This window comes from Xyrauchen texanus, chromosome 5 (assembly GCF_025860055.1).
Source record: "Xyrauchen texanus isolate HMW12.3.18 chromosome 5, RBS_HiC_50CHRs, whole genome shotgun sequence".
NCBI lineage: Eukaryota > Metazoa > Chordata > Actinopteri > Cypriniformes > Catostomidae > Xyrauchen > Xyrauchen texanus.
Genome location: NC_068280.1, coordinates 45,587,069 through 45,604,594, shown reverse-complemented (window position 1 = coordinate 45,604,594; position 17,526 = coordinate 45,587,069). Strand labels below are relative to the sequence as shown.

General features: G+C 38.9%; 1 protein-coding gene across 1 annotated transcript in view; it reads left to right on the top strand.

Moving 5' to 3' along the window:
• The first annotated feature begins 7,943 nt into the window (after positions 1-7,943).
• Positions 7,944-17,526, top strand: part of myo15ab (myosin XVAb) — a 68,417-nt gene continuing 58,834 nt past the window's right edge. Inside the window, 5 exon segments of the mRNA XM_052126346.1 lie at positions 7,944-14,021; positions 14,828-14,910; positions 14,998-15,061; positions 15,166-15,275; positions 15,408-15,482. Coding sequence (XP_051982306.1) covers positions 7,944-14,021; positions 14,828-14,910; positions 14,998-15,061; positions 15,166-15,275; positions 15,408-15,482 — 6,410 coding nt within the window.

Genomic DNA, 17,526 nt, shown 5'->3' with positions numbered 1-17,526 from the left:
CACACTAGACGAGCTTCTGTTAAGTTCCATGACACGAGAGCATCCTACAAGCCTTGTGCAATGATCTCGCCTGCATGATCCTCTGGGAAAAAGCTAGTTTGAAGGCACGAACTCTTCAACTCCCAATTATCGATGTCATGTACAGTGAAACTCAGATATGGCTCACACGTTCTGCTGGACCACAAATTGGTAGTTGTGGAGAAGTGAGTCACATTTGTTAGCTGGTGGGACAACCTTTCTCTGACTGAAATGTACAACTCTGGTAGAGCTTTCTCTGCAAAATATTTGCGACCAGGCAATTCATATTTTGGATCAAGTGTCTTAATGAGTTTTTTGAATGTTGACTTTTCTACTACACTAACTGGGGCCAAGTCTTTGGCAATGTCGTTGTTACAGTGATTTCTTTCCATTTTGGACTTTTTTTGTCATATGGTATTGATTTGGAAAATGAAGAAGCCAGGGTCATTTGCTTCTGGGCTGGCTGCTTTGGCGTTTTATTTGGTGTGGGTGGAGATGTAGACATGCAGAGTTTCAGGCATTCTTCGTTTTGTAGAAGGTGGCATTTCAAATGGTGAAACAAATTTGTGGTACTGTTACCTTTTGTGGCAGTGGTTTTGCTGCATATTTTGCAGATAACCGTTGTTTGTTCAGCATCTTCTTTGCGATAACCAAACCACTGCCTGACGATGGATCCAGTGCTATTTCTTTTCAGAACCAGTTCGTCCACCTCCATTTTCTACTACCGTTCCCGAACTCGACATTCGTTTTGTAGCTTTGCTTTTTTGGCTCTTTCCCTGTTCTCTCCAGTTACAAAAACACACGTCTCACGACTCTCACCTATATACGTCACACACACTGGGAGTTTTTTCTTCTTTTTGTGTCGTGAGAGGGAGAGAAGCAGAACGCAAAAAGCAAGTCTCACGCCGGCGGCTTAAAAAATTACTTGACAATTTGTACTCCATGTTCACGAAATAGCAATTTACTACATCGTGAGCAGAACAACAATATATCGCCCACCCCTAATTTGAATATATTATATTTCGCCACGCAAAGAGTCATAATTATGAGATAGTAAAATTATGAGATGCTAAATCATAATTATGAGTTACTAAATCTTAATTATGAAATATTAAATTATAATTATAAGATTACTTTTTACTGTATCTCATCATTTTGACTTTTTAGTTGAACATAATGACATTTTATCTCATAATTTTGAGTTTTATCTCGAAATTATGACTTTGTATCTCATGATTAACTTTTATCTCAAAATTGATTTTTTTTAGTTCAACATGACATTTTATCTCATAAATTACTTTATCTCAAAATTATGTCTCATAATTTTGACTTTTTATTTTAACATAATGACTTTATCTCATAATTTTGACTTTTTATCTCAAAATTATGACTGTATCTAATAATTGTGACTTTTGTAACATAATGACATTTTATCTCATTATTGACTTAGCTCATAATTTTGACTTTTTATCTTATAATTTTGACTTTATTTGAACATAATGACTTATCTCATATTTTACTTTTATCTCAAAATTATGACTTTTATGTTTCATAATTGACTTATCTCAAATGTATGACTTAGCATCTCATAAATATGACTTTGTATCTCATAATTTTGACTTTATTTCAACATAATGACCTTGTATATCATAACTAAAACTTTTTATCTCAAAATGATGACTGTATTTTGAAATTTAATTTTAACTTAATGACATTTTATCTCATAATTTAAAGATCAAGCCAAACCACAGAGATAATGTTTTCCATGCTCGCATCAAAAACAAGTACCGCTCTCCTTTCTTGACAGGGAGGATGATTTATAGCTAGCTGTATCTGGCATTGAACCATAGATTGGCATGATGTGCTCTCAGAAACAAATTCAACCATCTGTCTGAAGATGGTAAACCTAAGGTTTACAGTTGAAGTCAGAAGTTTACATACAGTTTTTCACAATTCCTGACATTTAATCGCAGAAAACATTCCCTGTCTTAGGTCAGTTAGTATCACTACTTTATTTAAAGAATGTGAAATGTCAGAATAATAGTAGAGAAAATGATTTAATTCAGCTTTTAATTCTTTCATCACATTCCTAGTTGGTAATGCTGAGTTTACACTACACGATTTTAGGCCCAATTTTCGCACGCCGACAGTTTTGTGGAGATTGCTGACAAAAGCCTGAAATCGTAGGCAAATCAGAGCTCACTCCAGTGAGTACCGGTCGCAATGTATGAACTATCAAAGACGCGATTTGAGAGAAGCGCTGATGTGTCGCTGATGTCAACGAGATTAATTGTTTTATGTTAATTAGCCTATTTGACCATTTAAATGATGAAGAACCCCTATTTAATAGACTATAATGTATTTAATTCCAGGTTCCAATTATAACAACTTACTTAATATAGTGTGACAACATTCCCTGATATCCAGGGCAATAAATGAAAGATTTTTTGTAGCCAATAATTTAAGTGTGTCTATACAAATACTGACTTCCTGAGAAATGTTCACTAGTGTAAAAAGTGTGACAGTTAGCTCCGGTCTCCCCAATATATAAAACCACCTAGTAACCATCTGATACCATCAATATATCTTTGTACTACCAAAGTGAAAAGAAAAAAAAATCTGTCAAATAAAAACAGTAAAAAGATATCACAAATAATACATCCACCCCAAAATATTTAGTCTTATATGTTACTATTTCACTTTGTGGATGTTCTAGCCAATAGAGATTCAAAATCAAGTTTAATATGTCAAGATGGTTATCACTCTCTTGCACTCAAATATGCTGTTATATATTTAAAAGACATAGAGTGACAGTGCAACATACTGAAAAGCATATGAAATATGTTACATCGTTATTACTTACATAAACAGACGGCATTTTACAGTATTTTACAAACAGTATTCCCTTCGAAATGCGTATTGATTTCATATTGTTAAGTTGAAATTTTGAAGGTATATTAAGGTTGTATTTTTCCAATTAGCCTATTCAATATGTCAAATTATTTGTTGTCATCTGACTAATAATGTTATATGTTGATGTTGATTTTGGAATTAAATTAATATAGGCTCACTGTATGCAAGTCTAAGTGTCACTTTTTAACTTGCACACATTTAAAAAAAATAAAATAACATTAAGTCTTTCTTTTTTTCTTTTTCAATTAACATTTTTTATTGATTTGTAGACATATAACAAAGAAAAAACACGACATGTACATTGAATCAACATTTAACCCCCACTATTACCCCTCCCCAATCACCAACCCCACCCTGACCCCCAACAAACACCCCTGTAGGCACAAATAATAATATATACACACACAAAAATAATATATATATATATACACACACACACTCACCTAAAGGATTATTAGGAACACCTGTTCAATTTCTCATTAATGCAATTATCTAATCAACCAATCACATGGCAGTTGCTTCAATGCATTTAGGGGTGTGGTCCTGGTCAAGACAATCTCCTGAACTCCAAACTGAATGTCAGAATGGGAAAGAAAGGTGATTTAAGCAATTTTGAGCGTGGCATGGTTGTTGGTGCCAGACAGGCCGGTCTGAGTATTTCACAGTCTGCTCAGTTACTGGGATTTTCACGCACAACCATTTCTAGGGTTTACAAAGAATGGTGTGAAAAGGGAAAAACATCCAGTATGAGGCAGTCCTATGGGCGAAAATGCCTTGTTGATGCTAGAGGTCAGAGGAGAATGGGCCGACTGATTCAAGCTGATAGAAGAGCAACTTTGCCTGAAATAACCACTCGTTACAACCGAGGTATGCAGCAAAGCATTTGTGAAGCCACAACACGCACAACCTTGAGGCGGATGGGCTACAACAGCAGAAGACCCCACCGGGTACCACTCATCTCCACTACAAATAGGAAAAAGAGGCTACAATTTGCAAGAGCTCTCCAAAATTGGACAGTTGAAGACTGGAAAAATGTTGCCTGGTCGGATGAGTCTCGATTTCTGTTGAGACATTCAGATGATAGAGTCAGAATTTAGCATAAACAGAATGAGAACATGGATCCATCATGCCTTGTTAAGTCAAGTCAATTTTATTTGTATAGCGCCTTTCACAACACACATCGTTTCAAAGCAGCTTTACAGAATATCAGCATTAACAGACGATAAAACTGTAATGTCTATAAAGTCAATTAATCATCATTGTGTAATTTAGATAAAGTACTATTTTTAATAGTGTTTAAAAATAATTAAATGATAATTGTATTAATAACCCCTTGTTACCACTGTGCAGGCTGGTGGTGGTGCTGTAATGGTGTGGGGGATGTTTTCTTGGCACACTTTAGGCCCCTTAGTGCCAATTGGGCATCGTTTAAATGCCACGGCCTACCTGAGCATTGTTTCTGACCATGTCCATCCCTTTATGGCCACCATGTACCCATCCTCTGATGGCTACTTCCAGCAGGATAATGCACCATGTCACAAAGCTCGAATCATTTCAAATTGGTTTCTTGAACATGACAATGAGTTCACTGTACTAAAATGGCCCCCACAGTCACCAGATCTCAACCCAATAGAGCATCTTTGGGATGTGGTGGAACGGGAGCTTCGTGCCCTGGATGTGCATCCCACAAATCTCCATCAACTGCAAGATGCTATCCTATCAATATGGGCCAACATTTCTAAAGAATGCTTTCAGCACCTTGTTGTATCAATGCCACGTAGAATTAAGGCAGTTCTGAAGGTGAAAGGGGGTCAAACACAGTATTAGTATGGTGTTCTTAATAATCCTTTAGGTGAGTGTATATATAATCATATATATTTAAAACTTCTCTCTTCACAGCCCCTCCCAACGAGTCCCCCAAAAACACAAAATAATTGCCCCATTTCCTATCAAACAAACCCTGAACCCCCAGCCTTCTGCTTGACACCTCCTCGAAAGATGCCACTCTCCCCAACTTCGCACACCACTCCGGAAATAAGGGCGCTCCATCCACCTTCCATCCCCTTAAAATAATCTCCCTGGCAATCATAATACTGGTCAGAACCCAATTTTTTATGTATTTATCCCCCAAATTTATGACACCCCATTGTCCAGAGTCTAGTGCAAAATGAAATTTGATTGCCCAAAACGTCACATATAGAACTCTGAACCAACCAAAATTCTTGGATCTTAACACACCCCCAAAAAACATGGGTTGTGTCTCCATCTTCTGATTGGCATTGCCAACAGTATGTCTTTAAGACCAAGCCTATACAATTGGACGGTGACTCTTACACTCGCTTGGATCTTTGTCCTTTTTAAGGATCAGACTGATCCGGGCTTGTTTCATGTTTGCTGGAAGCTTTCCATTCTTTAATGATTCCATTTAAACTTCTAACAAAATTGGAGCCAGTTCTGTAGCATAAGGTCTAAAAAATTACCTGTAGGCAATGCCTTAATTATCTCGCCAAGCTCCTCCAAGGTTATCTCAGAATCAAGAGAATTGTTTTGCTCAGTTATCAGTTTAGGGAGTTCAAATGGTTCCACAAAGTTTCTAATATCTTCATCAGTAGACGAAGATGTGGAACTATCGTTATGTCCATTTCTAAACTTAACCAGTAAGTGTGCTTATAACTCTGTTATAATTTCATATGAAATATGGTGCTTTTCAGTGCATTGTCTCAGGTTAGACATGACTTCATCAAACTAATGTTTCTCAAGTGTCTTGTGACCAAACAGCATGTCAAGATTGATGCTGGGTGCCATAATTTATTTGAGAGCTATTTTGGAGGGAAGATTCTTAATAAATAACCATTTTATTCTGTTTGTCATACAAACCTATACTATAGCTTCAGTTTTTGCTGTTGTTTCTTTTTTTTTGTCCTTTTTTAAGCTTGACAGATGTGGCCATTATGAGCTGTCATTTCTGTGGAAAGAATCTTCAAAAAAAAATTATAATGTTTCGCAGCAAAAATAACAGCATATGCTTTTGGGATGACATGAGAATTACATTTTTTGGGTGAACTATTCCTTCAATTCTTCATTCATCCCCTCATCTCTCTTGTAGATGTCATTAAGTCACCACAAGGAAGCCAAAGACACTCAAGGACTCTGGAATAATTACTGCAGGTCATCTTACAGACACACTCACATGTTCTCTATATATTTGTCATCATTGCACGCACACCCTCACAAAGATGCACACCCATCCCAATACACTCACTAAGACAATTATCATTATTCACCTTTGCTCTTACTCTAATTAGGGAAGAAGCCACTACATTTTTAATCACTGAAATTAGAGTGTGTCAGTTTGGAGTCTTGCTTTTTAAGTAGTTCTTAGATGCCCGGTATTACCAGTTCTTGGTTTTGGCCTGGTCACTTCTTTAATTACTCCTGTACTATTGCGCCAATGACACTTTAATTGTCAGTGATAATGTATGAAACTTTGAGCTACAGCTAATTATTAACCTATAATCAAGCCATTACTTTTCATTCATAGCTCAAAATTATTGGAAAGTTGTATATCTGTACCATTGTAAGTGAATTAGGCCTGTCATCTTGACAAATATATGTGGATCTGGTCTAAAATTGCGTTATCAAGTAATCTTTCAAGTATCAAGTCACTTACAAAAAGTGCCATGGTAAAACCATGTTTTTTTGGACATGTGCCATGGTATTCTTTGAAGTTTGTTGACTTCAAACCTGCATGGTAATTAATCAGTACCATAGTAAAAGCACATCAGAGCACTAAGGTAGTACCATCTAATTTATTCTCTGTACCATGTTACCACCAGAGTATTTGAGGATTAGCCTTCTTTAAACAAATGTCATATTCTGCATATCTTCAGAGTTTAAAGACACAATTGTCAGTAATGTAGTTTTTTTACATTTTAACAACTTGCACATACAAGAAAATTAATTCACTTGCTAGCTGCTAATCACATTACTGATGATGTGTTTTTGAGATTTCACATTTTTTCATAAAAAAAGTGCATACAAATAAATTCTTACAGATTTGTCTTCTTCAAACAGGTTCCATGTCTAAAAGATGTTCTGCTTCAGTATAGTGTAATCACATGCAAGTGCACAATTTGAATGGTTCTTGTTTTTGGTTGCATACATGTCTGTATTCATCATACTTTATTTGTGTGTGTGTACGTCTGTGTCAGTGTGTGTATGTGTGTGTAAGCTTGTGTTGTAACGGGCCTCTGTGCTTACATTATTTATGCTGGAATGAGACCCAAGCTTAAGTTACATCAAGGCAAGTAGAGCTGGCAAATTAAGGTTCCTTCTACAGCCCTGCAACACAACTAAAACCCTGACACAGATCCTCTCACTCACTCAGACACGCAGCTCTTGTCTGAGTCACACATGGAAGGCATATCATAGTTACTGACTGTGCTGAAATTATTTGTTAGTTCATACTTTTTCCCTTTACAGAGAAGTACAGGTGAGATTGCCTCTCCCTCTTGATGATAAACAGAAGAGAAAAGCAGTGTGTGGGTGAGTGTAAGGATATAGAAACATACAGGGACACCTCAACAGAGGATCTCTATCTGAGAACGTCTTCCAGAGGGATCCTTCCTATAGACCCCGTCTACTGTTGTGGTGAGTGGAACCATGTGGAAAAAGATTTATATGCTCTCAGTGTACTGAAAGTTACAAGGGAGCACACCTACAGGTAGAACAACATTTTTTAGTTTTCCTTTATTCATTTGATTTAGAATTTGGAAAAAGATAATGAACTGTCTATAAAGATCCACTGATCTAAAATCAAAATCTAACATCACAATGTCTCAGTCTTTAAATGTAATTTGAAACTTTTAAGAACTGTGTTTTCGTTTCGCAGTCTTTTTGAAAGTGTCCTTAGCATTTCTTTTTTTATCATTATTATTATTTATCCTATTAACTTATATATTGATTTATTTTGGCAGAAAAGCAGTGGACTAGCATGGTTTTAAAAGGATAAAATGCCAGCCAAAAAAGGTGATTCAAAATCTGCAAAGAAAGGAGGAAAAACAGAGCCAGAAAAGAGCAAACCAAAGGAAGACGAAAAGAAAGGGAAAGATGACAAGAAGGCCAAGAAAGATGACAAAAAAGGTGAAAAAGATGACAAGAAGGGAGGAAAGGATGATAAGAAGAAAGGAAAAGAAGAACCACCCAAGGGTAAAGGAAAAGATGATGGAAAGAAAGGAAAGGGAAAGAAAGAGGTTATTGAATCTGAGGGTTCAGATGCTGAGTTGATGGAAGATTTAAGTGATGAGGAGGATGAGGATGAAGAATCTGATGGAGGCAAGAAAGGGCGTGGAAAAGATGCTAAAGGTAAAACTGCAAAGGGAAAGGCTAAATCTAGACAGGCTGAGTCTGATGAAGATGAGGATGATGATGAAGATGAGGAAGAAGATGAGGAAGAGGACAGTGAAGAGGAGGATAGGAAAATGAAGAAGAAATCAAAAGATCCTCACAAATCAAAGTCTAAACCTGAGGAACATGGAAAGAAGAAAGCAAAAAAGAAGGAAGAGCTGCCACCTGAACCTCCACCTGAGGAGAAAAAGAAAAGAGGACTGAAAAACACTTCAAAACTGTTTATGCGGTTCTCTGGATTTAAGAGAAAGAAGAATTCAAAGAAGCGACTAAAGAGCACTTCCAGGCTGTTCCTTGGACTTGGGAAAAGGAAGAGTCGTTTAGTTAGGAAAAAAAGGAGGAAATCTCTTTTGAGAAATGCCCCGAGGTTCATGATGCGCTTCAAAAACAGCAAGAAGAACAAAAAAGAGAAGGAAAAAAATACTGAGTCAGGATCAAAGCCATCCTATATGCTTATTAGATTAGGTGGCAATTCTAAAGCAACAGAGAAGAAACCAGGATTTTTTAAAGGGCTCTTTGGGAAAAAGAATGCAGGGGATGGATTTAAATCCAGGAGCCTATTATTAGGTAAGATTGCTGGGGCAACAAACTGGCTCACCAAGAGGTTTCTCTCCGTTAAGGGGCGCCAGAGTGCAAATGGAATGGACCATGATGCTTGGAGTCGGAGAAGCAACAAAAAATATGCATTTCCTGCTGGTGGTCACCAAGCTAGCATCCGAGCACCTCCAGGGTATCACAATTATGGATATGAACATGAAACTGGGGGATATCATTATAATAATCAGATCGAAATGGAGAGGGGTACATTCCACAGGGAGTCAATTCAGAGACACTCAAACAGGTATGGTGAACCATATGCCAACATGCAAGGACACTCTTCATTTCCACAGCCATACACTCAGTATGATGAACCAAATAACTATTATGACACGGCATCTCATGATCAAGGCTATCATGACTTTGAGGATAGATACTATGATGCACACACTGCAATGCAGAATGGGGTTGAATATTATGAACATGGTATGGACTACAATGACCCGTATGCTGCTCAGGACGAGATAGGCAATTATACAGAGGAAATTGGCAACTATAGTCAACAGTATCCAATGGATCCTTATGTCAATAATGGCATGGAGTACTATGATGATAGTCAGTATTTAATAGGGGATAGCTATGATCTTTATGGGAATGAAGTGGATATTTATTCCCAGGGGAATGGAATGGATATGTATTCTCAGGGAAATGGTATGGATATGTATTCCCAGGAGAATGGAATGGATTTGTATTCCCAGGCTCAGTTTGGATATTCTGATGACCTTCAGGGCTTTTATGGTGACCCATATGGAGAGGATATAGCAGATGATCCAAATATGGGTATATATGGTGATTATGGGGATCCTTATTTTCAGGACTATCTGGTTAATTACAGTGAATCAGACGTTGATCCATATCTGCAGTCTTCCTACAATATGTATCAGCCATATGGATATCCAATCCAAGATATAATGGAAGGTGTAGAAGCTTATGGAATGTATGGTGAAACATATAGAGATTTCCCTGCAGAGCCATTGCCCCTTCAAGGAGACATGGAGTTCAGAGTCCCAAGACCCCAGGTTAAGCTTTTTGGTAAGGAAAGGATTGATGTTGAGCCTCCTCCATTGCCTCCACAATACGATTTTGAGGGAATGTCAGACATACAGTATGAAAATTATCCATATATACATGGAGCCTCCATGGATGCTTTTTCACCAGCAATTTATCCTCAAGAAATGCTTTATCCCACAATGCCTCAAGTTCCCACACCAACAGCCATGCTGATTAAGCAAGCAAATAATCCTCAGAGATTTGTCAGCCAACATATGCCACATATGGCTCAAACTGGTGCATTTCCACCATCTCCCACACCAAGCAGAAGGTCTATATCAGGGATGACCTCTCCTCTGCATAAGCCTTTGTCATCCATGGCACCAATGGCAAGTTTTGGAGAGCCGATAATGGAAGTTAGACGTTCCCCTGTGCCTATGCGCAGGCCAAGCCCTCATGTCTCTCCCCAACTCTCCATGCATCCTGTTGGTACTCTTCCTTTAAGAAGAAGCCCATCCCCACAGCCCTCTGTGCGTGGCATTGGAGGCATGGAAGCACCTCCATCCTCCAGAATAAACAGAGGGATGTCCCCTCTAATTGGTCATGTTCAACATCCTCGCTCTCCAATTGGAAGCAAAATGAGTCAACCTGTTTCTCCAGCACTTTCTAGACGTTTGAAACCTCAGGATCCATACAGAGAGGCTCCACCTGCTTCTCCAACAGTCCATAGACGTTTACAACCTCAAGCATCCTTTAGAGAGGCACTACCATCTCCCCTGCCTATGGCTGGCCGTATGCCCTCACGAGCGCCGTCTCTCCGCACCAGCCCATCAGCTTCGCCTCGTGCATCTATTCGGAGGAGAAGCCCACAACAGTCACCCCGTGCCTCAGTTAGGAGACCCAGTCCACCCACCTCCCCTTCACAAGTTCATCGTCCATTTGGTGCCAAGAAGTTTCAAGCCTCTCCACCTCCTCCTAGGCGCAGGAGTCCTCCATCCTCCCCTCAGATTGGTATGCATCCAATGGCCAGTGTGCAGCAGAGGGATCTCCATAGAGCACAGTCCCCATTAATGGGTCATAGAGCATCACCTACTCCTTCCAGAAGTTTTATTGTGGAGCCCCAGCAACCACCAGTGGAATGTAGATCCCCCTCTCCCAGCCTTTCCCGCAGGTCTACTCGCCTCATGAAGGATTCTCCACCTTTTGGATCACCTGGAGGTCGACTGCGAGGAAGAGGCCGTCCAAACATCCCAATGGGAGCTGTGAAACCATATCCTGGCCGAGGGGGACATTCAGGAGCTCCAACACAAAATGTACGCCCATTTAGACCTTCCATACGTAGTAACAGGTCCATGATACATCAGGACTTCACAGCTTCACCACAGCTCTCAGGTCAACACACTGGGATGGGCATAAAGGAACAAAGTCGTTTCAACCCCCCAGGAACACCTGGTCCAATGAGAAACCCACAGAGACCTATTGGTCGTGGCCGTCCACTCATGGCCCGACAGTCGCTTAGGCGTGCACCTGACATGATGCCCCCTTCACCACAGCCTTCTCAAAAATACATGCCCCCTCCATCGCCTCAACCTTCCATTAGGAATTTCTCCAGACCAGCATCTCCTCATCCATCTATGAAACATAGCTCCCCATTACCAATGCGTCCCACTTCCCCTAGGCCTCCACGTACTTATGCATTTGCTGGTCCATTGCAAAACCCTCAGATGCATGATGTTTCATTTTTATCTCCTTTGCCAATTGGTGCAGAGCCAATACCTGTAGAATTTGACCAGGTTAGTGGTATCCCTCACTCACCAATGCTTACTAGAGCCCTCCAAAACCAAAGTGTGCGTAATGCCTCCTATGCTTCACCTTTGCAACAGCCCATGTCACCTTATGCCCCTGAGATCATTAAGGATCCAGAGGTTCCAGTATCATCACAATACAATCCTGAGATGGTTGTATTGGATCAACATAATGAAGAGATAGCATCTCCACTACTGTCAAATGCCTTACATAATTCTCATCTCCGAGAAGCCTCTTATACATCACCCTTCCAAAGACCAAGCTCACCTTATGCTCCTGAAAGGGCGCAGTTTGCTGAAATCCCTGAACAGCCACCCTTTTCTTCCCCATATGTTCCTGAAATGGAAGCTTTTGAACAAATTCCAGGTCAGCCAGCTTCACCTTTGCTGTCTTATGCTATTCACAATCCACAACTTCGCAATGCTGCATATAAGTCAACCCTTCAGAGGCCACATTCACCCTATAATGAGGTGGTGGCAGGCTACGATTACATTGAAGAGACAGGTCCTGGCCCTCTTCTTTCAAATGCTATTCAAAATCCAAATGTCCGCAATGCTTCTTACCAAACTAATTTACATCGCAGAGGATCTCGCATTCCCCATGGGTATGGTCCAAGGGGATCTCCAGCTCTGTCAACAGCTTTGCAGAACCAAAATATTCGTAAAGCATCATACAGAGCACCTCTTCAGGGAATGGTCTCCCCCTATGCACCTATGCCAGGTTATGGGCAGGAACCTAGGAAGTCTCCAATTCTGTCTGATGCATTGCACAACCCACAACTCCATGGTGCCACTTACCAACTGCCTGATGGGACATTGTTATATGGTAATCAGGTACTAAATGCAAGTTCTTCCCCATTGCTCGCTGATGCTATTGGAAATTCACAGCTCCAGAGTGGTTCATATAGACTTCCTGCTGGGTCTATAATGGACCCACGAAGGCAACAGTCTTTGTCACCAAACCTCCCAAATGCTTTGCAGAACCGAAACATAAGAAATGCCTCTTATAGACTTCCAGATGGAACACTAATGTACCCAGACTCTCATTTACAACAACCTTCTTCCCCAAACCTGTCCAATGCCTTACAAAATAAAAATCTAAGGAATGCAACCTATAGACTTCCAGATGGAACTATTATCACTGCAGGTCAACGGCAAACCTCACCAAACCTGTCACGTGCCCTTCAGAATGATAACATTAGAAAGGCATCATATAGACTGCCAGATGGAACAATAATAATGACTGATCAGCAAATGGATCCAACCTCACCAAATCTGGCCAGTGCACTTCAAAACAAAAACATTCGAAATTCAGCTTACAGATTGCCGGATGGCACATTAATAATGGCAGACTATGGGCAGGCCAAACCTACCTCCCCAAGTTTAGCAAATGCACTTCAGAACCAACAAATGAGAAATGCTAGTTATTCTTTACCTGATGGCTCAATTATAACTGGACCAGGTTATGAAGAAGTTAAGTCTCCTAATTTGGCAAGTGCACTTCAGAATCAGGGCATTCGCAATGCAACATACAGGTTGCCTGATGGCTCTTTAATAAGTGCTGATGCAAGTCACAAACCTACATCCCCATCTCTGTTCTCTGCCCTGAGAAACGAGGATATGAAAAATGTCTCATACAGGCTTCCAGATGGATCAGTTATTGCCCAGGCACTATACCAGCCAAGTAGCCCAAACATTGGAAATGCATTGCAGAATGAAAACATTCGCAGGGCCACTTACCAGTTACCAGATGGATCTGTTATCTCAGCAGATCCACGAAGGCATAGAACCAATCCAAATCTTTCACATGCACTTCTAAATCAAAACCTCCGCAAGGCCACATACCGATTACCTGATGGCTCACTCCTTACTCAAGGATTTGCTGTCACCAACACACCATATTTAATGGATGCTCTTAAGAATCCTAACCTTAAGAAAGCCTCTTACCAGCTACCATCAGGGCTCTCCACATATATGACATCCTCTGGGCAGGTGATTATTGGGCCAGATGGCAAATATGTCATGATTTCACCTCAACGAAAAGGTCCAGGGGGGCCAGAAGAGCATTGGGCTCAGAATGCCAGAGAGGGGCAAACCGCAGAGGATGTATGGGCCTCAGAAAGGGTCTTGCCTCATGATACAGTACAGAATCTCTTCAAATGGTCTATGTACCGTGATGAGAAAATGATGGAATTCCTTTCCCCCCCACCCATTGGTCTTAGGCCAGGGGAGACAGAGCTACAGTGGGTACCAGATCGGGAAGGGGAGCCAAAAGGCCAGTGGTATGACAAGGTAAATCACTTTAGACAAACTTTTCATTAAGAGTTATCTTCTTTACTGTTATGTGAATATAAATGTTTCCATTCCCAGCTGTGACAGATAAACTAACTTTTCTCTATCTCAATTTTCTGTTGAGTAAATACTGATTTGGAAGGAGATAAATATGGCAAAACATTGAGAGGTATACACTTATTGCTGCTCTTCATTTTGAAATGTCCCGGTGACCTTTGCAAGATTTTTGTACCTGTTCTCAGGGTTACTTTTGCACATAAAAAAAAAAAAAACATTTTAACTGAATTAATTCACCATAATTTTCTTGTGGTACTTTTTTGTACAATATACCTTCTATGCCCTCAGAACATATTTGGGAATTATACATAAGCAGTAGGTTTAATTAGCCTAAGCCTAATATCAACTAACCTGCAAGTTGACAGTGATGCGTTTTTCAGATCAAACAAGCCTGTTAGGCTTTGGGCATTAACAAAAGGCTCAGCCAAGCTCAACTATCTTCTTTGGGGTTTAGCTGCAGTCGGCAACTACATCGGATGTCAGATGAGATTTACATGGCTGATTATAACTATGCTTAGGTTACGTTCTGACCAGGGATAGCATCTCTGCATTAATGTAATGCAGGCCCTACAAAAGGCAACTTGGCCTTTTCCTTAGAGAATGTATTCTCCAGTCAATTTTGTGAATTGACAATTATAAAATGCTCCCATATGTTTTATTTGTCTTTTCATTCTTTATACAACTTTTGTAATTTGCATCATGTTTTTTCATGACCGTGAGTGCCAATTGTAATCTATACAATATAACAGATGTATTCTATAAGGAGCCTACCTACTGTGAGATACAGGGAGAAAAGGGAAGGGGATGGAACTGAGGACATGACACAAATGGAGTAAGTCTACATAAACATAAATGCACAGTTTGTGTAAGGTAGATAATTCGATTCTAAATGAACAAATTCTTCATCTGTTTCGGGCAGAGAGCTAACTGAGGCAGCAGTATTGATAAACCTGAAGATTCGCTTTGACCAACAGCTAATCTATGTGAGTTATGCAGTTATACCCCAGTAAGCATACACATACACTTGTTATTCAGATAATTTTTAAACCTGACCACATTATCTTTCTCTCCCATGCCATCAAAGCAGACATACATTGGCAGTATACTGGTATCAGTGAATCCATACAAGCTATTTAACATCTATGGAACAGACATGGTTCTGCAGTATGAGGGCCATGGCTTGGGAGACAACCCACCGTGAGTCTGAACAATCAACTCCTCTATACTCCAATGTGTATCTTTGAAACTTTCCACCATGTATACAGTATATTTACATTAAAAGTAAGAGAAAGACACCTACCTTGTTTGATTATGCTTGTTTGTTGTTAGTCATCTATTTGCCATTGCAAACATTGCCTACACAACAATGATGGACATCAAGAGAAACCAGTGCATCATTATCAGGTGAGGTGAAATTGTTTGTGTATGTTTGTCTGTCATTTGTTGGTGTGATGTTGATGGTGTTAAAAAAAAATATGCTGGTGGCAAAAAGTTTGGAATAATGTACAGATTTTGCTCTTATGAAAAGCAATTGGTACTTTTATTCACCAAAGTGGCATTCAATTGATCACAATGTATAGTCAGGACATTAATAATGTGAAAAACTTTTATTACAATTTGAAAAAAATACATGAACTACTTCAAAGAATTTTCATAAAAAAATCCACGTGCCGCAATGACCGCTTTGCGGATCGTTGCCATTCTAGCTGCAGTGTTGTGGAGTAGCTAACTACATGTAGCGACGCTACTAACTTAACTACATTTTTCAGTAGCTTGACAGTAGCTCAGCTGCTTTTAAAACAGAGTAGCTACTTTTTCCATCTAATAGTGGTGTAGTGACCAAACGCTACATGATGTTGGTCAGATTATTACTAATAGCCTTCCTTATTCCTTAAAAGCCAAACTTTTACCGGCAAAACGTCAGACGATCTGGCAGTATATCAGAATCAGGCAGCGTCGTCTTCTTCTTTTGTAATGGCAGATCACAAATTAAAATAGTGAATTACCGTTTGTAGAGCGGAGAAGGGCAGGGCTGGAACAATGGCGTGTGAGGGATAAAGTTGGCCAGTGACGACGATTCAGGAGAGAATGACATGCAGCTGCTCTGTGTTTATGTTTGTTTGTTTTCCATTAAATTTATAATTAAACTATTATTTATATTGCCAAGTCAGTTCTCGTCTCCTCCTTTCCCTTAACCCGCTTTATACCGTTATCTGTTGAGAGCTTAAAGCTCACTTGGATAAGAGATTGCCTGATGGTTAATAAAATAAAACCAATGTATTCTTCTATGTGACAAATAATGTTTCAGACACTTTGTTCTCAATAGATCACACAACAGCATATTTACCTTTACTATTTACATAAAATAATTAAAATAGTTATTAATGCCTTTTGAAGGATTTTGTTTCTGTTCTAAATATGTTTATTTCACTTCTCATCATCTGTGCATTATTGGGAGCAGCGACTGGATTTGTATTATAATATTTATAAATATACAGTATATATTATTATAATAATTACTATCATTCAGAACTGTATGATTTCTCAATTTCTTAGCATTAAATCAACTATTATTTTCATGTAAAATGAATAAAATGATTGGTAAAAGAAATTTATAGCATGTATTATTATGCAACAATTTATTTTACTTTTTTCACTAAGGGGACAATTTTTTAATAATTGCCCATAGACAACTCAAAAACAAACAAATATGCAAAAATGAATAGGTAACATGTTGCAGTATGGAATTGAGTACATGCGTTTGTGCGGGTCTCCATAAAATTAATTTTACAATTGTTCACAATTTTACTTCCCTTTTGGGCTGGGTGATATGTAAAAAATATTTTCATAATAATTGCATTTAAAATATCGTGATATCCGATTATATGGTCAACCCCCAAGGTTGGTGAATATTTTCACTTTAAAAATGACATACATTTATTGAAACACGAAAAACTTCAACAAAAGACATTTCTAAATTCAAATTGCACTTTAAATGAAACGCAAAAATCTGTTAAAATAACGAAGTGATTAAAAAATCTTCTATATAACCTCCTCCTCAAAACCAAAATTGTACTGTCTCCAATGGCCCCATCTGCCATCACACAAATATCAGTACATGGCAACAGGTGCAAATTAAGAGCTAAAGACAATTATAAATGGAAAGATTATTATGGTAATCATCATAATAAATAAGCCTAAAAAATTCCCTTGGTGTTCCCAAAAATGCTGCCAAATGTGTTCTTATCGAATGTGTTTGTATTGCGTTTTGGTAACAGTTTTTGCTGCCTAAAGAAAAGAAAATAGAACAAAATTTTAGGTTCAAGGTGAACGTGTCTTGTATTACTTTATGATTTAATCACTTTCATCTTTGTTTCTTAAGTACAAAGATACCTGTATATTACTGAACCTTCAGAGTTGCGTTCACAATGTGTAAGAGTGAACTGCT